Source organism: Harpia harpyja, chromosome 13 (genome assembly GCF_026419915.1).
Source record: "Harpia harpyja isolate bHarHar1 chromosome 13, bHarHar1 primary haplotype, whole genome shotgun sequence".
Classification (NCBI taxonomy): domain Eukaryota; kingdom Metazoa; phylum Chordata; class Aves; order Accipitriformes; family Accipitridae; genus Harpia; species Harpia harpyja.
The window spans coordinates 43,859,286-43,885,577 of record NC_068952.1 but is presented as its reverse complement, the minus strand read 5'-3'; the positions used below and the strand labels follow the sequence as shown (position 1 = coordinate 43,885,577).

At 50.1% G+C, this 26,292-nt stretch overlaps 2 protein-coding genes across 2 annotated transcripts in view; one reads left to right on the top strand and one right to left on the bottom strand.

Moving 5' to 3' along the window:
* The window catches only part of LOC128150492 (tetraspanin-15-like), a 90,141-nt gene extending 67,468 nt beyond the window's left edge, over positions 1-22,673 (bottom strand). Inside the window, exon 1 of the mRNA XM_052806712.1 lies at positions 22,366-22,673. Coding sequence (XP_052662672.1) covers positions 22,366-22,434 — 69 coding nt within the window. The 5' untranslated portion in view covers positions 22,435-22,673. The remainder of the gene's footprint in view (positions 1-22,365) is intronic.
* TACR1 (tachykinin receptor 1) lies at positions 1,199-20,008 on the top strand. The gene is made up of 5 exons (XM_052806709.1): positions 1,199-2,387; positions 12,255-12,449; positions 16,394-16,544; positions 16,801-16,997; positions 17,395-20,008. Exons 1-5 carry the CDS (start codon positions 1,987-1,989, stop codon positions 17,684-17,686), a joined length of 1,236 nt encoding a protein of 411 aa, XP_052662669.1. The 5' UTR covers positions 1,199-1,986; the 3' UTR covers positions 17,687-20,008.
* Positions 22,674-26,292: the final 3,619 nt, after the last annotated feature.

The following is a 26,292-nucleotide window of genomic DNA, read 5'->3' as shown; positions in this document are numbered from 1 at the left end:
AACATTTGCTTTGTTCGTCGGGGATGCAAAGCACTTGCCAGCCACAAGGTAACGCCGGTTGGAGAAATGCCCCGGCTGTTATATTGGAAAGCTTTATAATATATAATATATAAAATATAGAAGCTTTACCATTACCAGCATGTTTTAAACTCCCGGTGACTTTTTAGAGCACATTTGGCCCAGACGCCCGTCAGCCCCGCAGAAGGATGCAAAGCACAGGAAGAATTTGAGGGCAAAGAGGTTGGAGAGGGGATGAGGAGGTGGGAAAATGGGGGGGGTGGGGGGGGGGACACGACGGGGAATCGCGGGGGCTCCTGTCCGCTGGGAAGGGCAGCTCTGCGCTGCGGGGAGCGGCAAGGGGAGGGCCGGGGGGGGCTGCAGCTCCGGGACCCGGCAGAGCCCCCCCGGGCAGGGCAGAGGGGAGCGGGGGGGCCGGGGGAGGGCTCTCCGGGCCGGCTCTGCCCACCGCTCGCTGGCACCGCCCGCGCCGCTTAGAAAAGCCCCGGTCGTGCCTCGCCCGCCGCAGCCGGCTCCGCGGTCCCGGCTGCGCCCCGGAGCCCTCCGCGGTCCTGGGGCCGGAGGGACCCGCATCCCGGTCCGGCGGCATCCCGAACCGGGAGGGACCCGCAGCCCGAAGCGGTCCTCAACCGGGAGGAACCCGCAGCCCGCTCCGGTCCTCGACCGGGAGGCACCGGCATCCCGCATCCTTCATCCCGCTCCGGTCCTGAACGGGGAGCGACCCGCATCCCGCTCCGGTCCTCAACCGAGAGGGACCCGCATCCCGATCCGGCGGCACCCCGAACCGGGAGGGACCCGCATCCCGGTCCGGTCCTCAACCGGGAGGAACCCGCAGCCCGTAGCCCACTCCAGTCCTCAACCGAGAGGGACCCGCATCCCGCTCCGGTCCTCGACCGGAGGGAACCCGCAGCCCTCATCCTGCTCCGGTCCTGAACGGGGAGGGACCTGCATCCTGCTCCGGTCCCGAACCGGGAGGGACCCGCATCCCGCTCCGGTCCTCCACCGTGAGGAATCCGCAGCCCGCAGCCCGCTCCAGTCCTCAACCGAGAGGGACCCGCATCCTGCATCCCTCATCCTGCTCCGGTCCTGAACGGGGAGGGACCTGCATCCCGCTCCGGTCCTCAACCGAGACGGACCCACATCCCGATCCGGCTGCACCCCGAACCAGGAGGGACCCGCATCCCGCTCCGGTCCTCAACCGGGAGGAACCTGCATCCCACTCTAGTCCTGAACGGGGAGGGATCTGCGTCCTGAACCGTCTGCACCCTGAACTGGGAGGGACCCGCATCCTGCCCCAGTCCTGAACTGGGAGAGACCCACATCCTGCCCCAGTCCTGAACCAGGAGGAATCAGCATCCTGCTCTGGTCCTGAACAGGGAGGGACCCGCATCCCAAACTGGCTGCACCCCAAACCAGAGGGACCCGCATCCTGTTCCAGTCCTGAACCGGGAGAAACCCGCATCCTGTTGCGGTCGTGAACTGGGAAGGACCCGCATCCCTCTCTGATCCTGAACCGGGAGGAATCTGCGCCCTGGTGCAGCTGCAGCCAAGCCTGGAGGGACCCGTGCCCCGAACCAGTGATGTGCCTTGACATGGCTGGGCACCCTGCTCCAGCTGCACCCAGAGAGAGGAGGGACCTACACCCCGAACCAGCCAAGCACCCCAAACAAACTGCACCCTGAACCAGAGGGGTCCTATACCCCAAAGTGGCTGCACCCTCAAGCAGGAGAGACCTATGCCCTGAACCAGCTGTGCACCCCAAACCAGCTGTCCCCTGAACTGGGAGGTACCTGTGCCCTGAACCAGCCATGCACCCCAAAATGGCTGCTCTCTGAATCAAGAGGGAGCTGCACCCCAAACTAGCTGTGTCCCCCAAACTTGTCGTACCCTGATCCTGCTGCACCCTAAACGAGGAAGGACCTGCGCCCCAAAGCACGCGTGTGCCTGGTCTGGCTGCATCGTGGCGCGATGGATAACGCTCTGCCGCTGGAAGCGGAGCTGGAGCACCAGTGGCTGTTCAACGGCTCCCTGAACGAGTCCTTCACGAACCAGTTTGTGCAGCCCCCGTGGCAAGTGGCCCTGTGGGCTGTCGCCTACGCCCTCATCGTGGTGGTGTCGGTGGTGGGGAACGTGGTGGTGATGTGGATCATCCTGGCTCACAAGAGGATGCGCACCGTCACCAACTACTTCTTGGTGAACCTGGCTTTTGCCGAAGCCTCCATGTCCGCCTTCAACACGGTGGTGAACTTCACCTATGCCATCCACAATGAGTGGTACTACGGGCTGCTCTACTGCAAGTTTCACAACTTTTTCCCCATCGCCGCCGTCTTCGCCAGCATCTACTCCATGACGGCCATCGCCCTGGACAGGTGAGTTCTGAGCATCAAACCCCAAACCCTCCCTGGCACCTAGGTCTGCCTCCACCTGGGTGCTGTGCTCAGCTCCATCTGAACTTCGGTCATGGGAGAACATTGCAATTAAAATAAAGCTCGTTTTGGTAAAAGAACGTTAGAAATAATCCCTCTCCCCACCCTGGTTGCAGGTGGCTTTGGGAATCCTTTGTCAGCTCTGCAAAAGGAGCTCGAGAAAAGGCTTTGTAACCCCCGTGCATGTCGGTAGCGTGTCTTGGGTGTGCATTTGTAGCATCACTGTCCTCTCCCTTCCCAGCTCCTCTGCAGAGCCGTCCATTCTTTTCCCAACCTCCTCATTTAAAAGCAAACTTGATATTTAGCACGAAACGGCATCACCTCATGACATAAAATACACGCCTGTGTCGGACGTGCCTCGGCTGTGCTGCAGGAGCTGTTTCGCATCTCTTGATCTGGGGTGGGAACCCAGGAGCCTCGGAGAGAAGCTCAGGCTCGGGAAAGGCATCTTGACTTGGCGGGCGTGTGTTGTCGCGTTGTGTTGTGGTGTGTCACCCCAAGCAAACCCACCTTGATTTTACCAGTGGGGGTCAAGGGGGAGAGGTAGGTGCCAAGGATTTCTCTCATTCAGCTGAATCCAGCACAGCTTAGTTGGGTTTTTGTTTTTTTCACTGCCTGGTTTCTGCCGGTGCTGCCCGATGGCTGGGGACTGCCGGCAGAGCGAGATCCCGCTTGCATTTTGCCACGATCAAAAGTTCAGACAGCACTCGGCAGGGTGCGATGGCACGGGGGACGCTGCCTTTGTCACCCCAGAGGGATGCGCCAGGGCTCGAGGGACACAAAACAGCTAAGCACCAAGCACCTCCAGTGTGCAGCTCCCCTCTCTTCTCTCCCCCTCCGAGAAATCTTTTATTTGATGGCATTTTCACACCAGTGCTAGAGATAAATCAAGGCTCTCAAACAGCTTTGCAATTCTCTCTTGAGTATCGGCGTTTCAAGCGCAACAGATTTTTCCAACGCAACATATTTCCCGAAGACAGCTCGGCTCTGCAACGCCTCTTTTTGGTCCTTCTTCCCAGGGAGTAAAAGACATTTTGGCTGGGGATACAGGCGAAGCGGGGGGAGATTTGCATTGCCGTATGCCAGCACATTTTGAGCTGATGTCTAAGTGCTGTGCAAACTGGCACGGATATTTCCCTACGAGAAATTATAGTGCTGCCACAACTCACGCACTGACAGCTCGGGACACAGAGCTTGAGATGGATGATGCTCTCTAGTCATTAAAAACAGGCTCAGGTTTTGTTTCCCTCTGGAGCAGTTACAAGACCCTCTCCCCAAAATCAATCAGACATAGTCAAACTCTCATATGGGAGATGTGAGGAGAATTAAGGCAATAATAAATAAAAAGAGGAATACTACCAGTGTGGCTCTGTTCCTACCTGGTGGTGTTGCTGACTCTGTTTCAGGAGTATCTGCATTTCGAGGATGTCGGGGATCAGCCGGCAAAGCCCCTTTTAGGTTAGGGTGAATTAGAAAGATGATTTTTTTTTTTTTTTTTTTTAATACTTTGGGGTTTTGCCTTCAGTCCACACCCTGGAATAACCAGAAAAGCAAATCTGCCAGGGGAAGCTGGAGGAGCATGTGTAAAATGGGTAACAAAGGCAGGTCTGGGAGCCTGGGGCTGAATTTTGGAGGGGGAATTGGCATTTCCAGCTTGCTTTTTGCATCTGCAAACCCTTAAAAGAGGCTTGGTTTTCCCATGACTGGGCTGCAAAACCCATGCGTGCAGGCTTGGCTCACCCACCAAGAAGGACCCAAAAGAACGCAGCCTCGGTGTGCAAGCACCTCCTGTACAGAGCTACCTGCTGCATTTCTTGACCCCAAATTTCCAGCAAGGTGGAAATTGGGAAGGTGAAGGCAGCAAAGCCCATCCTCTGCCCCTCCAGGCAAGCAGCATGCAACAACTTCTCCAAGCACTGGAAAATTTCTTGTTTTCCTGTGTCTGAGACCTGACAATAGTAACTTAAATGCATGAAATGCAGGAACTTGTTCCAGGAACCAAAAGGGAAGAATTTGTCCTGGCAAGCAGCAAAAAGCTGTGTGGGAACAAGCAAAGCAAGCACCTGAATTTGGAGCGGCAGAGCCAGGTAGGCTCAGCAAAATGGGTATATTCACAGCCAGGACATATCTGAAATCAAACATGACTGCAGTTCTGATTTTCATCAAAAACTAGGAAAGCAGAATTTAATGTGCCTTGTGTTCCCAAAGTGTATTAAGCCATCTAGCAGAGCGGTTGGATATGGAATCTGAAGGCTCGGAGGAGCGTCAGTGTGCAGATTGCTCCCCTAAATCATCTCCGCTTGTGCTTTCTGCAAGCAATTTCCAGAACATCCTCACCGGAGGATACGAAACCGCCTCGGAAAGACTCGGCGCAGCCGTAACAGAGTCGTTGAGACAACAAGTGGGGAAGTGGGTTTGATTGTCCCAATGGCTTTTTTTGCAGGACCCGCCATGGGTTTGTGCAAGAAACAAAAGGCTTTTGCTTGAAGCTAGACCATCTGCTCTTTCACCAGGACCTATTTCAGCCTGGGCACAACCGCTCTGAGAAAAAAAGAAGTTAATCCTCTAGCGAGTGTTATTCTGAACCCTGCAACAATAGCAGGAAATTCAGGAGTCAAGGCTGGCAGCTGGTAAAGTCTGCTCAGCATCCTGCAGAAGCGGGGGCCAAACAGCTCGCTTTGGCACTATAAAATTTGCCACGTCCTTCGTTTTTGGGCGTTTCAGTGCCAGAGCACATCACATATCTCTTCCTGGCTTTCAACTCTCCCTGTGAATTAATTCACTTGAAAGAGATAGAAATAAAATCCTGCTTTTTAACAATCTTCCAGGAAAAGTGAGAGCCCAGCAGTGCCCATGGTGAGTCCAAGCTAATTTGCAGCCACACTTAGAGGAAAAAAAAACCAACTCTGGACATCTCTAAATTGCAATATCTATGGCGCATGGGATGGAGCATCACTGTTGCTGTTTTCTCTCTGCTTGGGACCTGGATTCATCTCTAAGCACCACCACTCACCCGCACCGTTAGCAAACTTCTGATGGAGGAATGAGTTTCCATGATGATGGACAACTGGGAATGCAACCGAAGGTGAAGATCCTGGATTACTTGCAGAATCAAAAAAAATCATCTCTGAGCTCAAAACTTTTAAGTGAGCCAAGCCAAAAACACCGCAGACTGAACAAATCCCAATGAGAAGGGTGAGAGCCCTGCCATGAACTCAGGGTGAAGACAGACTGTGCAGCACTTGTGCTATTTAATACAAAGCAATTTCCCTTTTTCTGCAAAGTGTCCTCTGCTCTAAAGCAGCTATAAAAATGACATACAGTGGGACTAACCTCCTGCAAGGTGGGACTAACCTCCTGCAACTCCTAGACCAACTTGCTGCTTTTGCTCATTAAAAGAGCCTTCTCTCCGACCTCCACCAGCACCAATGCTGTCAGACCAGCATGCAGGGCTGGGCAATCCAACTGGGATCTTATTTATATTTCCTTTTTTATTTCCAAATGGGTTATCAAATTATATTAGGTGTCTTAAGATCCATCAATTTGCTAGCAGGAGCTGCAGAAGAAACATCAAATCTGCAAACCTTCATTCACCACTGCAGCTCCTAAAATTGCTAGTTTGCAGCTAAGACCTGTTAATATCTCCCCAACCCCATACTATTTGCAGCAGAAAAACTGGCTCAGAAAATTATTTACTGCTTGCAAGCTTGAACTCCCAGGTTGGATGAACCAGCTGAATATCAGGAACGTATTTGCCAGCTCAGCGACCCCATGCATTCCCCGAGAGGTGATTACTGCAGAAAGAAACCCTCCGGAGAGGACAAATTACATCAGCGCACAGACAGATTAATTAGTCATTTACACCCTAATATAGCACCAGGGTGTTTTTTTTTACTCTTGACTTAATGGACTTCTGGGGTTTGCAGAGCAGGACTTTGATCTGCGCCTGGTGCTGTGTAATCTTGCTCTGCTGGGATGTAATTTGGAAGATGGAAGAGGAAGGGGGAAGAGAAAGAAGCCCGGGGTTTAGGGCCAGCATTGCCTACGCACCAGCTAGCACTAACCGAAGCAGCTTTTTGCGTTCCTGAAAAAATGAAGCATCACTGAACACAGCAAAAACCCTACAAAGCTGCTGGATACCCAGCATGGAGCTGGCTCGAAGCATTGATTTCCCAGCTGGGGTTAGAAAGCAGGGGGATGAGGATGGACAAGGGAACGCCTTAGTAAGGGGTCACTCATCAAGGCTGGTTTATGCCCCTGCTCCCAGCAGTAGTCTCTGATCTGATGGGTATTAACTGGAATTAATCCCCCCCAATACCCACTAGATATGAATTCAGCCTGTCAAAAAATAAGTTACATCTTTTTTTCCCCCCTCTCCTTTGGAAAGAAGAAGGGGCTTAAAATTCCTGTGGCAATAAACATAGAACTAAGATGAATTAGCAACAGTCTGGTGGCTGGGAGACGCAGGAGGCTCAGGTTTTAGACATGCTTTTGGGGTGACCACGGTGCTCATCTGCGAGATGGGCGCTGGCACAAGCCACCGTAGGAGTTTGAGGGCGTCTGGTGAGATATTTGGTTTATTTGATGGCTTGCTTAATTTATTCTTAATTCCTCAATGGCCCAGTGGGAACCACTCATGCACTAAGTGTGCCAGGTCTCATGGGTCACCAGCCCTATATTTCATGTAATTTATGTTCTGCCCCTTCACTCTCCAGCTACAAACCAGTGCCAGGACTAACTGGTTCATAAGGTCACATAGGTGCCTCGAGTAACAGCATCTGCAGAGTCTCTCGGTGGGGCTGGTTGTGCTTTGGGTCCTCCTCTCCCATCCCACCCCGACGCTGTCGGCAAGCGCGATGAATGCGGGAGGGAGCTCTACGCCTCTTTAACAGCCTGCTGCAACAAACTGGGGTTTGATCCTGTTTTGCTTGTATTTGGCTTTTAAAACCGAGTGTGCCCGTGGGGTTTGCAATGCAAGAGGTGCTGTGCAGGAAGGCAGGGGAGGTTGCAAAGGTGCTGGAGTAACTCGGATCACTGTTCGGTGGCAGGTAACGCGACCTTTTCGATTGTGCTCAAAGGAAATACCGCACTGCTTTCAGAAAGGAAAGATGCTGTGCCGTACCGGTGCTGTGGGGAAATGCCGGTGAGAAACCTGCAGCCTCCTGCTTGATGAAGGTGCTTTGCCGAGCGTTGACCATCACTCAGGTCTCGGGGCAGGAGCGCGCTGTCCGTCCCTCGGTTTGGATGATCGCTGTTTTATGTCAAAACAATAAATAGGAGGAAACAGCTGCTCGCAGCGCCTTCGTCCCCAGCGTCGTGTTTCAAGCACGCAGGGCTCGGCTAGCCTCCTCGGCCATCATCCAGATACGAGGTATTTGGGGCCAGCGCAACGAGGCCAAGCTTTGCTATGCAAACCTGCTCGAGGGATGGTATTTTTGCATCCATGCTGTTGCGACGCAACCCTCGTGGAAAGCAAAAAGGCAGGTTTTTCTCTATGGAGAAGCTTTTCATTTCTTGGGTAGGAGGGACCTGGAGCCATGGTGGAGGCATTTGACCCATGTGGATCCAGGACGTCTGCTCTGACTTGGTTGCCAACTCCCCTGGGACTGACTCTGCACTAAACCCCTCTCTGCTCAGGACAGGAAATTTTTGTGCAATAAAACACACAGAACAAACTCTGCATCCTCTTGGTTACTCATCTCTTATCTGTCGCATCCTTATTACTTAATGAAGCAGATAAGGAAACTCTAGGATGAAAGACGTTTCATAAATTTTTGCTATTATATTAATCTCATCTCCATGAGGGTGGAAACAATTGTGTAATATTAGTTAACCAGGCAGACTCCAGATTTCCAGATGCAATTAATAGATGGCTACGCTGCCTCAAATACAGTATCTATTTAATAACCGATACACTTGGAGCTACCCTGGTACAAAGCTGTACTCAAATGCTATTGTATTGTCATGGTAACACCCCCCAAAAACACAATAAAATATTTAAACAACAGCAAACGGCATTACCAGCGTCATGAAATAGCGTCTGGCATAAAGTCGTGTGCTTTAGTACCAAGCCCATTAAACATGGTGGATTTAAAACATTAAACATGGTGGGAAAGGTGCAAGGAAAACGCAACTGCACGGGCATCGGGTCTCTCCTGCAAGGAGCTGAGCAGCCCTGAGCTTGCAAACCTTAACGATGGTTTGCACTCAAACGCGGCGCTACCATCCGCAAGGAGGGCAACTGCAGATCATTTTATTTTGAGGAACGGGTATCAGTAAGTCTTCCCAACCCAACATCTTCTGCAGGCAAATGGCCCCATTCCCGGTACTACCCCCATGCACCGCCTGCACGGGGAACAAAACCTTTCCCTAACGCAGGAAATCTGTCCTTAAATTCTCAACCAAGACCCAACTCCCTGTGACAAATTAGGACTTGAAGACCCCACGGTGGTTTGTCACCCACCGCAGCAGCGGGGGCAGGATGCTCACGTGGGGACGTGCTCCTCTGCCTCACCTCCCAGGAACGACCATCCCCAGCAAACCGCAACACCCCATTTTTTATGGACGGGAAAACTGCCCTCTTGGACGGCAGAGAAAAAAAAATAAATCTCTCTAATAGGATACAGCATCTTAGGGAGATGGGAGGAGTGTGGCCACAGAGGCACTTTGCGAGGAGAAATATGAGCTAATAAACTCATTAGCCTTGCTTTTGAGAGCCCGCTTCTGCTGGCGCGGCCGGGACCTGCGTGGCCAAGCCAAGGAGGGCAGCGGCTTCCCGGCACTTAAGCTCTGATCGATGCCTTTTGTGCCCAGCGCCGCAAAACCACGCACAGGGCCAAACGCCCGCCAGCACCTTGCAGACACGCCGGGGCGTTGCAGCTGCATTCCGTGCCTGCGCTCTGCATTTCCATTTGAATGCAAACTTGTTGGTATTAATAAAAAAATAAATAGATGGGCAAGCTTTTTTTGCTGAAAGGCAAAGTCGTGATGGATGTGTCATTTTTCTTCCCTGCTAAGAAGTGATTGATGGAGGTTTGGCTGCAGCCGCTACCGCAGCCTCGCCTGGGAAATCGAACCGACGTGGAAGGGAGAAGACAACCTGGAGGTACCCGCAATACGGCACCGCAGCACAGGGTTGCTTTTCTGCTTTGCATTTGCTTGCTCAGAAGGAAGGTTTTATTTTAGGTTATCCAAAACCCTGCCATAGAAACACACCACAGGAGAGGGTTTGGCTCAAAACTGAGCAGAATCGCAAGAAAGCAAACTGGCTTTTGGGGACCTGTGTTCTGGATGCAGAAAAAGATCCAGTGGTGCCTAAAAAAACCCACCAAAACCAAAAATTCAGAGACAGCAATGCGCACAAACCTATTGGGTAGAGAAACATGGGAAGTCCAACCAGTCTGCAAGGAAATGAGAGTTATTTTAGCACGACGGACCCAGCGCTGGAAGAAGGCAAAAGAAGCTGCTTTGCTCCCTGTACTGATGCTTTTCCACCCTAATACAAGCAAGACGGCAGCTGTCATCCAAGCTAAGGCAGCCACGAAACCATATTCTCTGCTCCCTCCCTCTCCTCGGTTTGATTTTGCATCAAATGTTCTTGTCAAGCAAAGGAAGACAAAAAAAAAAAAAAAAGGAAAATAAAAAAAGGAAGCAGTTACTAAAATGTTAGGACAATTTTTTGCTTAGTGATACAATTATTATATAATTATACGATATCGTAATATGAAATAATGGTCTAATTATTTTCAGGATGTTTGTACATTTCCATCTATCTCCAGCATTTTTATGGTCTGTAATACCAGCTCCTCCAAGCAGCCCAGACCCTTTTTATTATATTTTTTTTCTTCGCCGTCAGAGCCCCTGTCTGGGAGAACTGTCATTATTCCCATTTTTAAGCCTGATGGGTGGCTGAACTCAGAGCATCCCCAAGGGAATATTTCAGAGGTCTCTCCGGAGCGATGGATTGGGAATCACTGCTGAAAAATAGGATTTGGGGCCAGTTTTCCTCAAAGCGCCGCTAGCTTGCTCCCTCCTGCCTCCCTGATGCCATCCTTGCAACGCCAGCGTGATCAGATGAATTTTGCAGTCTCCTTTCCACCACGAGACAGTGTTGCAGACAAGACGATGGCAGCTGGAATGGTCTCTAGGTGATGTGGTTGAGGTTTAGTTCATCGTTACGGCAATTATTTGGAGGTTTTATCAACCATGAGGGCTCCTGCGGATGCAAAGTGCTTTAAACCGACGAGGAAAGTCCTCCAAAGTGCACTGGCAGAAACAAGGTCGGAGATGTAAAAGAATTTCTGGCTGGTTGCAATCAAGCGCTGGCTTTGCTTTCTGGAGGTCTCAGCCTCAGATGTGTCTCCAGGCAAGTATTTAAACAGAAATGGCTCAACTTTTGTGGAAATCTCTTGTTTTCCACCATTTGCATGCTTGAGCTTAAACTGTCGGGTCGAGCACCAGCAGCAAACTCAGGCATGTTGAACTGGGAGTGTAAACCTAGAGTAACCCGCTTGGAACCCCATGATAAAGCCCACCCAAACCTCGTCCAGCTCAGCAAACTCACCAACAAGGGGCTCAGCCAACGCCAGGTGTTTGAAGGATGAGGAAGAGGAAGGAGACGAGTCCTTGCAGGGTCGCAGGAAGCCCATCGCAGCCCAACAAGGGGAAAATGAGAAATGCAGGCGCAGAAACCACGAGACCTCGGTGCATTGCCAGCCGCTGTGCCAGAGCATCACTAACACCCACTGCCTTGGCTCTTTCTAACCAGCTTCGATTTCAGGTACCAACCAGCCAGAGGAGATTTTCAAGGGATAATTATCGGGTGGATTTGGTGGATTTTCAGCTGCACAAAGGCGATAAGGTTTGGTACCCTAGAGCAGAGGAATAGCTGACGGCAGTACCTCCTGCGTATTTATATATTCATCCCTGTGTCTTTGCCCCTGCAAGTGACTACCCAAAAATGCAACACAGGAAGTATTTTCCATCTAGGAAAAAATTAAAAGGAAAAACTTTTCATTCTCTGAAAGGAGAAGGGATGAAGGGAGAAATAGAGGAGTCCGCAAATGCCTCGGGCGATAACTCATGCAGAGTGATGCAATGTTTCTCCTCTTTCCAAAGCTTGATGTGGAGCGGGGGGCGGAAATAAAATAAAAAATTTGTGATGTTCTCACTTAATCGTTCTAGTGCTGCTGGCTGCTGCCAGGTTTGCAAAACTAGATTTGCGGAGGGATAAATTCAATCTGCCTTGTCGCCACTGGAGCTTTCCTCACATATGATGACTGATGTTCTGGGGAAAGAGCCCACGAGCCAGGCAGATATAGGTGGCATCTCAGATCACCCATCCCACGCTGGTCCAGCACTCGTATTTTTGGTTCTCCTCCTGTAACACTTGGCACTGTGATCTACCACAGAGATACGATTTTGCACGGGTGCAAAACTACCGGGTGCTGCCAAAGCGGCTGCTGCCAGACGGCAGCATCGCGGCTGGCTTTGTACAAATTGGTCTTTGCAGAAGCAGCCGGTTGCTGGTTGCATTAGCAAAGCTGTTTTTTCAGTTAAAAGTCAATGAGTGTCTCAGACGGGATTCAAATCTCAAGGGTAAGATGCTGCAAGAGAATTAGAGCATTGGCTGGGGAGTCCTCCATAAAGGGATTATTCGATGCTGTTTACATCATGTGGAGTGAGGGGCTACCAGGATGCATTAAGGGGGTGTCAAAAGTACGACCCCCATGCAAGGGAGACCTAAAACAGCCCCAAAAGCTGCAACATCGGGGCTTTCCAGCCTTGATTTCTCCTCTTCCCACCTTGCAGGTACATGGCTATCATCCACCCGCTGCAACCCCGGCTCTCGGCCACCGCCACGAAGGTGGTCATCGGCATCATCTGGCTCCTGGCTTTCCTGCTGGCTTTCCCCCAGGGTTACTACTCAGTGATGGAGGAGCTGCCGGGCCGGCTGGTGTGTCTGGTGGAGTGGCCGGAGCACAGCACCAACGTGTACGGAAAAACGTGAGTTGAACTCTTCCGGCAGTGGGGACAAGTCACCGTACAGAAAAAATGCCAAAAAAAAAGGTCTAAAAAAAGGAAGCGAGGAAGGATGGGAATGGCTCAAAGCTCCTCGGGATGGGGAAATTCTCCCCTTACTCTAGCGAGGGCCAGTGCTATGTAGCTGACAGTAGCAAAATCTCCATCCATATCACCTTGGGGCACATTAAGGTTAATTAAGGTGAGTTTAGTACTGCTCGTGGTCCAAATATTGCCTCATGCTGTGCCATGCTCCCTGCCCTTCTTGGATGCTCATCCTTAAGGGAAACTCATGTAAAACTAAGACACAGTATTTTGGCTGTGGGGATGGGGTCTGCATTGCCCCCAGGGGCTTACTCGTATATGCAGGTATGGCTTTGGTTTTTGCAGCACCTTTCCTGTAATCCATATCTCTAAAGGCTTCCTGGGGCGAGAGTTATTCCTGTAAGAGGTAAATAGGGTTTTACTGGGGGTATCTTGGCCAGGCAGTAACAGAAAAAAAAAAACTGGTTTGGGATTTACCGAGTCCCAATGCCCCAAAATTCACTCAACTGCTTAAAAACCAAACTACAAAAAGAGGCTCTGTCATCAGCTCAGGCTGGGAGGCAAACTCTGGGCTAAGATAGCTCAGCAGGAATCTCTTTCCTTCCCGTTAAGGTGCCGGCTAATTAAATCTGGCATTTCCAAAGGGTCCGGGCAACCCCTCTGGTCTGCCAGCACAGCGGTCCTCCATAGTTTGCTCTTTGAAGTCTGCGAGTCATGTGGCAAGTTAAATGTCATGAGTTAAGGAAAAAAGAGGGGGAAAAAAAAAAAAGGCATTTGTGATCTCCAGTCCCATGGAGCAATGAATTAGGGCTGTGAAATTGTGCTGGAGCCAAAGCAGGGGACACACACACATGGGGAGGTGTTTAAAGCCAACCTGAGCCTGGCAAAGGTCTCTCTGCAAGACAAATGAGATGAATTTGCCAGTCAGCAGCGAGCGGCAGGTTGCAGAGAGCTGGGCGGTATCATTTATTATCATCTTATTTATTTGCATTGCAAGGCAGGTATGGCAAGAACCAAGCTGGGGCTGGCCCAGCTGATCTCCAGAGGTGTTTTGCAACCTTAATTATCCCAGGCCACCATGATAAATACAGCCAGCACCAAGAAATGCCGCTGGCTTAGACAGCCCATGTGGACGGGATGGGGCTGAGCCCCCCCCGGACCAAAGCAGCAACCAGCGCGAGCTGAGGGCCTGCCTTCAGCAGATAGTTTGCCGTTTGGCTGTACACCGGGGCAGTCACTTTTTCAAATAGCTAATTCAAGAGAAAAATGCCACCATTAACCTATGAATGATTTGCCGCTGGAAGCCGGGCGCCGCTTCAAAGCCTGAGCATCCCATGCTCTTCGGTGAGCCAGGGGCTCTGGAGACAGATGAGGGCAGCCAGGAAAGCAGATGCTAAGCAGAAGCTTTTAAATAGCCAAAACCCAAATAATTTGGTGGGGATTGAAAATAACCTGCGGCTCAGCAGCGTCTCTCCAAACCGCGTGAACTCACTTGCACAGCGCAGAGCCCGAGATGTTATTTTACTGCCCCAAAATAACTTTGCAGGGACAGGTGGTTGGGCCACTGTCAAACACCCTCCCCTGCTCGCATGGCCTCGGGGCAGTTATTTAAGGAAGGCGCTGGCAGCAGCTGGCTTGTTTGCAATGCCATGATGAAAAATAATATTATTTTTTCAGTTCATAGTGAAAATAGGGGACTTCTCCCAACACCAGGGGGTCCTTTCTCTTGGCAAATGGAGCCCAGAAAGCACAATCCCGGCATGCAGAGGGTATCAGAGGCCAGGATGTGCACGTGAGGTTTTTTTCACCGGGAAAACGTGCCCCTTCTCAGCCCGCTCATATGGGGGGAAGCGGACGAAGACCTTGGCACAGGCGAGATGCTCTGCAACAAGAGCTGGCAATTCAGCTCGATTCGATTCAGCGGCTGCTCACCACCTCTAACCACCGATTCCCTCTCCCGCTTTTGGTTTCAAAATAGATGTCTGATCTATTCCAATTTCATTAGCTGCCATTTCGGTTTGTTAAGGGAAAAGCTGCTCCACTCGCCAGCTTCTCTGGCAGATAACAGCCCACGGCGACCGTCCGGGCTTTGCAAGGCAAAAGGAAATGGCAGCCCCCTCCTCCAACACTACTGCCCCATAACTCCTACAGGCTCCTCCATCCTACACAAGACCCTAAATCCCCACACCAAAACCCTTAAAATCACAAAACCCAGGCTTCACTAAATGCTCTGATCCTGCCGTTCTTGTAGACAGAATAACATACGGATGGTTTCAAATGGAGACCGGTTTTCAGTGCCCAGGGTCCAAAAAAAATGTGTCAGGGCTCTTTGGAAATCCCTGCCCCTACCATGTGCAGGCGGCTCTGAAAATAAGGATCCATCTTGCTTACATTATCTAACAGCTCCTCTGGGGCATTTCTGCATCGCTCTCAGCTGTTTGCAGCTGGTTTAAGACCCTGCATTACATGGGAACTGCAACAAAATCTTCATCGCAGAGCCACAGAGACGCCTCTTTAATTAGCAAAATAGAAAACAGCCCTACAAAATCCAGCTCAAATGTGATTAGCGCTGGGCAAAGAGGAGGCCAAATGAGATTGCAGGTACAAAACAAGGAGGAGATGGCGTGGCAGCACAGGTCTGGGGCCAACCCCATTCCCTGCGGGAGTTGCACCAGGCACGAGCCCGACCCATTCGTTACGCTTTGAAGGTATTATTCAACCGAAGCTCCTGGGAGGACGAGTGAGTGCAAGAGCAGAGTGTGGCTACGTGGCCCGAACCACCTTGAACAGATATAGCATCTTGCATTCAAGCTGGGAACGCACCCCGAAAATGCATGCAAAGACCCTAAAGCGGCTGAAAGAAAATTACCTCGGGACCTGGTGGCACACATAATGCTTTTCAAGCCAGCACTGTGCAAGCCAGCTGCATTTCTATACCACTATTGCTCATCTTTCTGCAGGAGAGAGAGGTTTTTGCAAGCTCTGATGGTAGGAAGGAACCTGTAAGGTCAAACCGTCTGTCCCCATCCTGTTTGTTAAAACAGCATTATTTTTTTCCTTTTTAAACCAGCTACTATTCAATACAAATCCTTCACTGAACCCACTGCAATCCCAGCAGCTATTGCAACCTGCCACAGCTCCACCAACTTCATGACAAAACAGTCTCAAGCCTGAGCTAACAGTTTGATCCAGACTCATTTGATTTTGGACTTATTTATACCTGTTATAAACAAACACAAAGATCCTGCCCCTCCCACAAGCCTGGAGAACCGACCTGGCTGCTGAACTCACAGAAAAGTTTTAATGAACTTCCATGACAAGGGTTTAGGCTGTGTTTTGGGGGACTGGGGTTATGCTTGTGCCACCTGAGCCCAGCTAAACCGATGGTGGACCAGGATTTAGGCAAGCTGCATCCAAGACCCAGTGTTTGGCCCGGAGGGAAAGCCTTTATTTCTTCAGCTTAATATTCCCATCCTTTATATGTCAAAAAAACCACATTTGCTCCTGCAGGACTGCCAAATAAAAGGTGTGATAAGAGCAAGCATTCATCTCTAGGATAATCTGGGGTGTAAATAGAGTAGAAGTGAGAGCAGAGCCACTCCAGCTAAAACATCCTTGCCTTATGAAGGTAACTCAAGTTCTTCACTGGCCTCTACATCCCATGCCAGGAGGGTGCTAGGATGCCAAAGGCTGGCAGCAGAGGCTTGGAAAAGATTGGGGTGAAAGTAGGGAGTCCTTCCCAGCCCGAGCTCTGCAGGCAACATGTCTGCAGGAATTGTGCCAAATTCTCTTTGCCCCTGTAAAGCACTTAGCCTTCAAGCTCAGTTTGCAAGAAAAAGACGGAACAGGTAGAGGAAACACTCAATGACCATAATTTTTTCTAGGTATCACTTCTGCATGACCATCCTCATCTACTTCTTGCCGCTTCTGGTGATAGGATGTGCCTACACTGTGGTTGGTATCACTCTCTGGGCAAGCGAGATACCCGGCGACTCCTCCGACCGCTACCATGAGCAGGTCTCAGCTAAGCGGAAGGTAAGGAGCTCTGAGCACAGTAGGAGCCATAATTCACACCCGATCCCAACTAACCACAGCCAAAAATACTTCATTAGGGGTGGAAACAGGTCAGGACTTATTGCATGGTTGTTGCTAATGGAGCAGATGTGTGTCCTCCAGGAGTGTGGATGGTTTAACCAAGATGTCGACCATGTGTTCCCAGTTGGCAAGGTCTCCAAGGTCCACAGGTGTCCGACGGATGACTTAGCTTCCCTGCCCTCTCTTGTCCTCACAGGTAGTGAAGATGATGATCATCGTGGTATGCACGTTCGCGCTGTGCTGGCTGCCCTACCATATCTACTTCACCCTGCAGTATTTCAACCCCGAGTGGTACCTGCAGAAGTTCATCCAGCAGGTCTACCTGGCTATCATGTGGCTGGCCATGAGCTCCACCATGTACAACCCCATCATCTACTGCTGCCTCAATGACAGGTGGGTTTCGAGGGACTTTCGGCAGCATCTTGGTGCAACAGGGAGCAGAGGAGGGGGAGATACAGAGGGGTCTGATGAAGGAGAGTATGGATGGAGAGTTTTTCCAGGACGGTTCTGTCCCATCTTCTGCCAGGGGCTGCTTCCAACAGATGCAGGGACGATATAATACTCACCTAAATAAGGCTCTCCTGAAGCCCCTGTGGGATTTGAGGGCGGGTATCAAAACAGTCCCGACTCCTAATTGGGATTCATCAGTGGTTTTTCGTCCCCTTAGTGAAAAGCAGCAGGGTTTTTTTATTTAGCAGTGCTTAGCTCTGTCTTCCCAATCCTAGCGAGGTCCTTTTGCCATCTCCACATCCCTCACCCCCGCCTTTCCCCACATCTTCTGTCCCCCCAGGTTTCGCGTGGGGTTCAAACACGCCTTTCGGTGGTGCCCGTTCATCAGTGCCGGTGAGTACGAGGGCCTGGAAATGAAGTCAGCCAGGTACCTGCAGACACAGAGCAGCATGTACAAGGTCAGCCGGATAGAGACCACCGTGTCCTCGGCAGTTGGCGTGGCCGAAGAGGAGCTGGAGGAGAGCGGCAAGGCCAAGCGTCTCTCCGTAGACATGACCTCCAACGGCTCCTCCCGCAGTGACTCCAAAACAGTCTCTGAAAGCTTCAGCTTCTACTCCAACACGCTCACCTAAGCGGCTCCCCGGCTCCGTCGGCCGCTCACAAGGGTGCCACCATCCCCTCTCCCTCACTGGGATGCTCCGGCGCTCAATCCACCCACCGTCATCGCCCTGGTTTCTGATGTGCCGGCTTTTTTCCGTGCTGTTTTACTGTCTCTTGCTGTGCTGCTCACTCACCATCCTTGGGCGAGCCCGAGAGCAAAAGCTTTGGATTAGTTTCATGTGCTCCACTGTGACTCGTGTCCGAACACAAGGGAGGTTTGGCTGGCCCCCACCTTGCTCGCTGCCTGGCCAACCCAACATGTGCCGGGCGGGTGGATAGGATGCAGAAATGGGACAGAGCTGGGTTTTTCTCCTAAACTGTAAGTACATTGGCAGGTGCTTCCCTGCTCCCTGCAAGGCAGCGGGGATCTCCCAGTGCATCCCACCCCACAGAAAAATGCACGAGTCTTGCACTTTCCTCCTCCTTAAATTTCCTTCTCCCTGTCGCTCTCGGTTGAATTTCCAGAGGGGTATTCAATTAAAAAAATCCAGCAAAAAATGCTGTTTTCAACTTTTGGAGCCCACAAAACCATGGGGCACCACTGGCCACTCGATGCTTCAACTCAGACCCAGGCATTTCTGCACTGTCTCAACTCATCTCCGGCACCCGCATCCCTCTGCACGATGGGTCTTCTGTTGCCACTCCACACCACAGCTCATCGAAACAGGGCTCTCGAGAAGGATTTCTGAACTGAGCCAGACTTTGGTCGCTGTTTATCAACCGTATGTGCCAAAAGCAATCACTGTGATTTCCTCAAAGACCCAAGGTGATGTCTCTTGGATAGATTTTGGACGCCTGTGGAGGTCTGGAGAAAAAGAGACTGACTATACTGAAATGTTTTTCATAACCTGGAAATGTCTAGAGCTGCACAGAAAGGGGCCTGGTACGATTCCATCAGTAAAACAACTTTTTCCCAGCATACAAGGTTTGAAGGGAGACAAGAATTTTGCAGACATTTTTTACTTGGAGGAGGGTTGAAATGATTCACTTCCACTTTCTGGATTTTGTTTTAACCAGGGAAACTTTTTTCTTTTTATCCCCCGTCTTTTGCACAAAACATTAAGTTTATGATGTGTACATGGATATATCTAATATTTTAGTCCTGTTACGATGGATAATTTTCACTAGAGCTGTTCATACCAAGGGCTCCTTTGGTCAGCAAATGTACGAACATACACTCAAAAGGAGAAAAAAAAGTAAATAAAATGAGAAGTGGACAAAACTGGCTTGTTGGGAACAAACCCACAAGTTTGGGGGCAATTTGGGGGCAGTTGTACCAACTGCTCCTTGCTGCTGGTCCAATCTCTCACTTTCGGTGTAGAAACCAGACTCCTAAAATGGATTCACTGCAAGACAGAAACGCTGGAGAGGTGCATGATATATTCACACAGGGCAAGGAAACTGCTCATTCGTTTTAAAGCAGCTGAAGATCAGACCCTGCTGAGCACACAGCAAATGCTGGAAGTAAAGCAGAGATGACTTTTGGAGCTCTTCAACTCTTCAGCCTCCAAACTGGCTGTTGGAAGATCCAGTCATTAATAAATCCCCTGCCACAATGGTTCTTGGAGATAAAAATACACATATTTAAGCAATGACTCCAGCGGAAATTAAGCGAATGGGCAAATAGATGGATCCAAGAACAACAAAATGGCTGCAAAACCGGATTGACAAGAATGATCATCTTCATTTTTACCCAAAATCCTGCCAAGTGACATCAGTGAGGAGCAGCTCTTCTAGCCACTTCCATGTTTTTCTCAACTGCTGCGACTATGTGACATTACAAACTGCCACGTGCTTCGTGCACACACTGGAATACGCTGGTTTTTCCCCACTTAAACTTCCACTTCTCACCATTCTTGTCGCCTTAAGACATATTCCCTTGCCGCTGCCTCCTGCAACCCTGCGGCGTGGAGAAGGGGGAATGGCACAAGCCTGCCTGGGGATTTGGTTTTGCAAAAAACCACCAGCCCTAGGCAGCAGCAATCGAAGGGACGGGCAATGCCAAGGGTTTTAACGCAAGGGTTGGACTAGGTAACTTTTCCCACCAACTCCACAGGAGCTGTGCTGCCAATACATGAGAAGGTGCTACAAACCAGAGCCAAATTCTGATTTACTCCCAGCTGCCAACCCAAACTCAAAATCAAAATGAAACCAAATATCTCAAAATGGTCCAGAGAGCCGAATAAGACAAGCAGAGATCTGCTCCATACACCCCACGCACAAGAGTTTGTGTCAGGTTGTGAGTCTATAGAAGTCAGCATTTGCAAAAAAAAACAAAAAAAACAACAAAAAAAGTGTGTGTGTGTGTGTGTGTATACATATATATAACCATGCTGCCCTTTTGTCCTCCATGTTTTATGCACTCCATGTTTTATGCCCCAAGGATGCTGTGATCATGAGATGTGCAGAGAAACGACAACTGTCTTCTCACAAGCAACGCTCAGCTTGAAACATGGGATAACCCCAAGGGCGTGCATAGAGACTTCAATTCAAGCTGACAGTTTACAGCCTAAAAAGCTTCTTGTGCATCTTGTAGAAAACTATCTCTTGAAATAAAGTGGGAAAAATTCCCACCAATTATAAATAGTGCCAATGACCGCAGCAGAGCCTGCCTGGGACGCCCAAGCTGATGGGAACGTGTCAAGGGATCATTCAACAGATGGAGACCAATGCAGGAAAACCAAAATGTTCTGTGTAAATGGGTACAACACGCCCAGACCCATGTTTTCCTTTCTCCCTTCCAAGTGCCAAGTTATGTTATTGGTGGAGGCAGGAACAGGGACGAGGCTCTTTTCACATTTAAGATCTAGGCCAACCCACAAGATGGGCTGTTTGGGTCAGGTCTGTGTCCACGCACATGACGTGCATCAGGCAATATCAGCTGGTTTCACCAACCTTGGGATGCTCTGTGCATGCAAAAGCCACAGAGAATTCTTCTTTTGAAGACTAAAAAGCCTAAAACAAGATGCCCCTGCCCAGGCTTGGGGATGGGACATCTAACCATATGGGCAGCCCAGTCTCTGCACTATTTCCAGCTCTCCTTTCAAACAGGTCAGCTGTAATACAGAGGCTTTTTCCGGTTTATTAAGCCTGCTTCCCTAGTTCGCTTGCAGATCTCTGATTAGAAATTCAATTGCAAAACGAGACAGTTTCTTTGTCTCTTTCCTGGCTTTCTGAAATGCAAAATAATAGCATCTGCAGAGAATCACTCAGCAGGTCTGCACACATCCCTTTGCCATCTCCTCCTTGGAGGCACACAGACAGCTCCCATCATTGTTAAGGGGAGCTGCCTAAGCCCAATTACAACACACTCCAAGCCAAAACCATTGCAGAAGGGAGCTCTGAAACCCAAATCCCAGCCCGAAGCCACCTCCTTACCCCCAAGGGATTGATTATAAGCTCAGGTTTGCTTCCTGGCACTCAGAAATAGCTCTTCCCACCTAGCTCCCAGTGGGAGCATGGAACAGCAAATCCCTGTCTCCGTACACACCTCGAGGTCTGCTCGAATGCTCCAAAATACAACGTTTACACACCGTTTCATGTGTGACCATTTATCTCCCACCAGCTCAAAACAAAAAACAGCAGAAACCAAGCAAGAGCCTGCTTGCCAGAAAAATCAGGCAGCTTTGCGAATGTGGAAGTCAAAGCAAAGCAGCCAGTACCAATCCCTGTTGTTTGTAGTGCTTGTAATGGGATTGCCGATAGACATGCAAAGAGCTGCCTGCCCACCACTTATCTTTATTATTATTTTTATTTTGCTGTCCCTCGAGGGATGCAGTCACTGCTTGGCCCAGCCGAGCACACCGCATCTGCCAAAGGGTAGTGACCTGGGATAGAAGCAGAGTATCTGCTATTTGCTGCGTATTTCCATAGGGCTCACGGGTGTTTTGGGTTTTTTTTCCCAGGTTACTGTGTCCTAGTCAGAGCCCTCCTGTAAGATCACACAACCAAAGTGCCCAGCCCAAGAGCTCCTAGCTTTTGCTTACCATTAAAATAACGGAAAGCAGTTGCAGCCCCCTGGAGAAGGGACAGTGAGTCCCAAGAGCAGCTGAGGATGAGAGATGACTCTCGGGTGTCTCTGCCCTTAAACTTTCCATCCCAGACATAAAAGGCTCCTGATTCTGTGCAATACGATACAGTCGGGGCCAGGAGGGGAGTGAGGGGACGAGATGGGCTGCAATGTACGTCTGGGGTTTGGTATTTGGTGTGTGGGGCAGCTGATAGGAGCTTTGTGTGAAGTTCTTCCCATAGTAGCATCTCTACAGAGAAGAAGTCCAACCCTCCTCCCCAAAATGGTCTCTCTCTGATCGTCGGGTTTGTCGAAATGGATTTTCATAAATAAATGTTTCTTTTGTGAGACCATGTTGCAACCGGTTAATTAGCCTGCAACGATGGGAGGTGGCAACTGGTGGCTTGGTGGGAGCGGGAGGAGAAGCGGTAAAAGGCGGCAAAGGCAAAACTAGATGAAAAGAGGGGTGAAAGGCAGGTGGTGGGCTTGGAGGGACCTTCGGTAAGAGGTAGGTTCTCTGAAATTTCACCACTACAGCAAGAAAAAGGATAACCCTCAAAACTCAGCAACACAGCCACACATCACCGATTCCCAAAGCACGGGAAAGGCTCGAATCGCTCCTCGAACGCAGGGAGGACTTACAGCTGCTCGCTTCTCTGCACGGGGCTGAAGCAGACGTGTGACTCGAGGATCGTGCGTCAGCGCCAGCATTTCCACCTATTCAGCTGGCTGCGAGGCAGAGCAATTCCCTTGACGAAGCAGCTAACACACTTGGCTCCTCTTTCTGGTTTGCACTTAACCAAATCCCACTGCTCTGCTGGGGCAGGCACTGGGACAGCACAATCCTTGGCCTCACCACCCTGGTGGGAGAGAAAGTGTGAATGTGAGGAGCAACAAGCCATGCTTCACCTCCCAAGCAAAGCCCCCAACCCAGCCAGCCCTTGCAATCAGCTCCAGCCCACTGTAATTTGTGGTTTTAATTAGAGGAGCTTTGCTGAGGCACAGCTGATTGGCATGGCTTGCCAAAGGCCCTGTCCCATGTGCCTATTAAGCTCTTGTTATTTATTTTCATGGGTTATTTTATCATGCAAAAGGGAGAGAAGGAATAAACAGTGTCACACACCGCTGCTGTGCCATGCTTCGTGCAGGCATCTGCTTCCATCCAAGCCTCCCCGCAGCAGAAACCAGAGAGCAGATCCCACTTTACAGCAGGATTCAGCATGTCGGATCCAAACAAGGGGTCATTTTATTTATCAGCAGCAACGCATCCTCTTTCCCAGAAGGGTTCGTACCTGTTCCTAAATGCACCTGCACACACACGCTATATAAAAGCAATGAGAATGTGCTTATTGGTTATAAAAAATACTCATCAGCCACAGCAATCTGCTGCAGAAATGGTACGGGGCAATCCACATTCCTCGTGCCCCGGTTCATTCCAGTTCGCACATTTCCTCCATCTGTAATCCAATATGAAAACCCCCAAAATCAAGAGCTACGTGGTGGGTTTGGGTCAGGGTTGAGGCTCTGGGGAGAATTTAAGGTGGTTGTTTTACAAAGGAGGAGAGGGACAGAGAAAGGGATTATTCCCTGCATTTGCAGCCTGGTGAAGTACTGTGGAGCTCTTCTCCAACTAGCAGCATCCTCCTTCCCTAGCTGAGGCCTTTGCCACTCATTGCATTCATTGTACCCTCACACAGCAAGCAAGAGACATTCGCAGAGCTGCTACCGTGCCCACTAAACCCACCGGTGTCACTCACGGGGCGAAACCCGGATCTGCATCTGGTTAAGGCAGGACACACCAGGTGAAAGCAGGACCAAGCAGGAGAACACTAAAGGTGACACCCAAAGAGCAAAGCCTTTTCAGCACCTGCGCCGTTGTGTCTTTAAATAGCTGCTCTCAGCCATCATGGCAAGTTTTGCAGACTTCAGTGAACCCATCAATCTGATTATCTGCTATGGCAAAGACACAAGTTCAACTTAATTAACATTTATGGCTTCCACAGTGTTTTGCATAAATGTTTGCTTAATACACAAGTCAAAAATATCCCCAGAAAATGAAAATTAAAGATAGTTAATTGCTTGCAGCTATGCACCCGTGTGTAAACTGGGGTTTCCATAGCACCAAACGGTCTGTCAGATCGTTATGACAAAGTTAGAGCTTAAAGAGAAACAACTTGAGTTTAAAACATACAGAGGAAAGTGGATTCTTCATGTTCTGCATTCGACTTCACGAGCTCCCCACTTCAATTTCTGCGCAGATTGCAGCAGATTTTGGTTTCCCCAACGCAAACAGATACCTGATGGAGAATTACAGACAGCGCTTCACCATCACCTGGTTGTTTAGATGAGCAATTACTTTTTATTACTGAACTAAATGAATCAAGCAGTAGCTAATGAAAGATTTGAGAACCCGCAACGGCGATTCAAAAATCAACCCAATCCGGTTGCAAGCATGAAATGAGGATTAACTGCAGTTTTCGTATTCTTGGTGCCAAGTAACCACGTCAACGGGACTTTCCTTCTCATCGGCAAGATGCAAATACCTGAGAAGCTCCTAAGGAAAGGAAAGGGAGTGGGTGAGAGTGATGATTGCTTAAACAGGATGCTCAAGTGTGGACACGACTGTAATGGGCTTGATTAAAAGTCAAATATTATTAATTTGAGCAATTTGACTGGCAGGGAAGTGCGTCACAGAAGGGTCTAGGAAATCCCAGTGTGACCCGTGCTCCCACTACACAAGATCAAGGCTTCGTCCTGGAAGATATCCCAGGACGGAGATCCCAACCAGGACGAGCTTCCTGTGGGCTGTAAGTCAGGCAATTATAAGCCTCCCACCAAGAATATTCTGGTTACAGAAGACCAAGATGTCAAGAAGAAATACAAGCCCTTCCTGAAGCCGCAGTCATTCTGAATAGCAGCATTTCAGGCTCAGAAGAGCATTACCATGCAAAGCACCTCCAAAAAACATTATTCTTGTTATTGCAAAGCAGATTGTGCCGTCCAGGTTGATTAAAAAGGTTTCAGGGAGATAATGAGAGCAATTTTCAACGGAGGCAAAAGAAGAAAGAGGGGAAAGGAGGGTCGTTCTGAACCTCTCTGCTTTCTGCAGAGGCACGCAGCCGTGGTATCGCAACAGCAGATAATATCTGTATTGAGGGATGCGTAGCTGATTATTACAAGCTGTTCACCATCCAAAAGCTTCTCTGATGCATGGCATAATCAAACGGCTGCGAATTTGCATTTAAATTGAGGAATTTAGTAATCCATACCCCAAAGAGGAGCAGGCCTCCTTGGGTGACACTTCTGGTATCTCACAGCCTTCACAGAGGAAGACAAAAATCATGCGTGACTTCAAAGCACCCCCCAAAGCCTGTCCTGCCGCCCTTTGCCAAGACGTGCATCTCCGAAAGACGTGATTGATACCCATGCCCCAACTGTGCCGCAGCAATAACCCTCCAGGGAGCGGAGTCCCTATTAGATGGGTTTGCGTTAAGATTTTTGTCTTGCAGCACTAACGTTGTCAGCATTACAACCTCTCCCACCACAAACACCCCCCCCGGTGTTCAACACCCAGACAGCAGTGGCAGACACTACCCACACCGGGATTTGATCAGCAGCGCGAAAAAAAAGGCCACAAAACCGGTGGCAGAGGCACACTGGGCACATTTCCAGGGACTTCTGAGTCACTCGGCATGCCCAAGGGTTGGAGCATGCAGGGGATGGAGACAATGTCCTCCAGAGCAGCTCTGGTGTGAGATGCTTTCTCAAGATCTGTCAGCAAAATCCTCCCCAAGGACTTCACCCATGCTCTGTGAAGCGTGGTGAAGCAAGCTGTCCTGCTTTGCAAACTGTCTTCCTTTCCTCCCCGCACAGGGCACCCGCAGCACCCTCAAAGGCACCAGCACCTCCAAAAACACCAGTCCGGTTGGCAGCTGTGCAAGGACTCCAAGCCTAAGGTCCCACCGATTTCCCCTGGGATGTGGGGAATCGCTGAGTTTGCCCTCTTGGATTCAGGTCTTGCGTGTACACCAGTCCCACTCTCCTCTCCCCCATGCAGACAGAGCCACGGGAGCTTGGCTGTGCTGTAAGCCCCTCATTCACAAACACCAACCTAGTTTGAAATGACGGTTTCAAACTGCTTAAAGTCCTAAATTACAAAATAAATTCAACTGAATTAACAAGTTACCGACCCAGCCAGTCCATCTAGCATCTCTGCAGCAAGTTCCTGCAGTCAGAAACAAGTCCCAGTGTAATTCTTGGGGGCTGCAGCCTGGTGGTTGCATCCAGACCAGCCTGCCCATTTTTCATCCCTTCACTTGTAAGGGAAAGTTGCCAAGAACAACGTGAGACATTGCGTGGGCACAGCCAGACCAAAGCTGGGGAGAAGCACAGCCTCGTCTTGCTGCTGCCGGCCCCAACAGCTTGAGAAGATTTACAGCTCATCACATCCTTCATCTGCTTTCAACCCCGCAATCTTATCTTGATTGCTCCATGGGGACCTTGAGGACTTTTCCTTGGCTGGAAGTGCGAGCCCGCACTGTGACCGTGCTACCAATGATTTATACATCG

Excerpts from the sequence above, each read along its gene's own strand:
- TACR1 (XM_052806709.1), top strand. The coding sequence starts at position 1,987 with ATGGATAACGCTCTGCCGCTGGAAGCGGAGCTGGAGCACCAGTGGCTG. Across the intron at positions 2,388-12,254 it reads ACGGCCATCGCCCTGGACAG|GTACATGGCTATCATCCACC; the intron begins GTGAGTTCTGAG and ends CCCACCTTGCAG. Across the intron at positions 16,998-17,394 it reads TACTGCTGCCTCAATGACAG|GTTTCGCGTGGGGTTCAAAC; the intron begins GTGGGTTTCGAG and ends CTGTCCCCCCAG.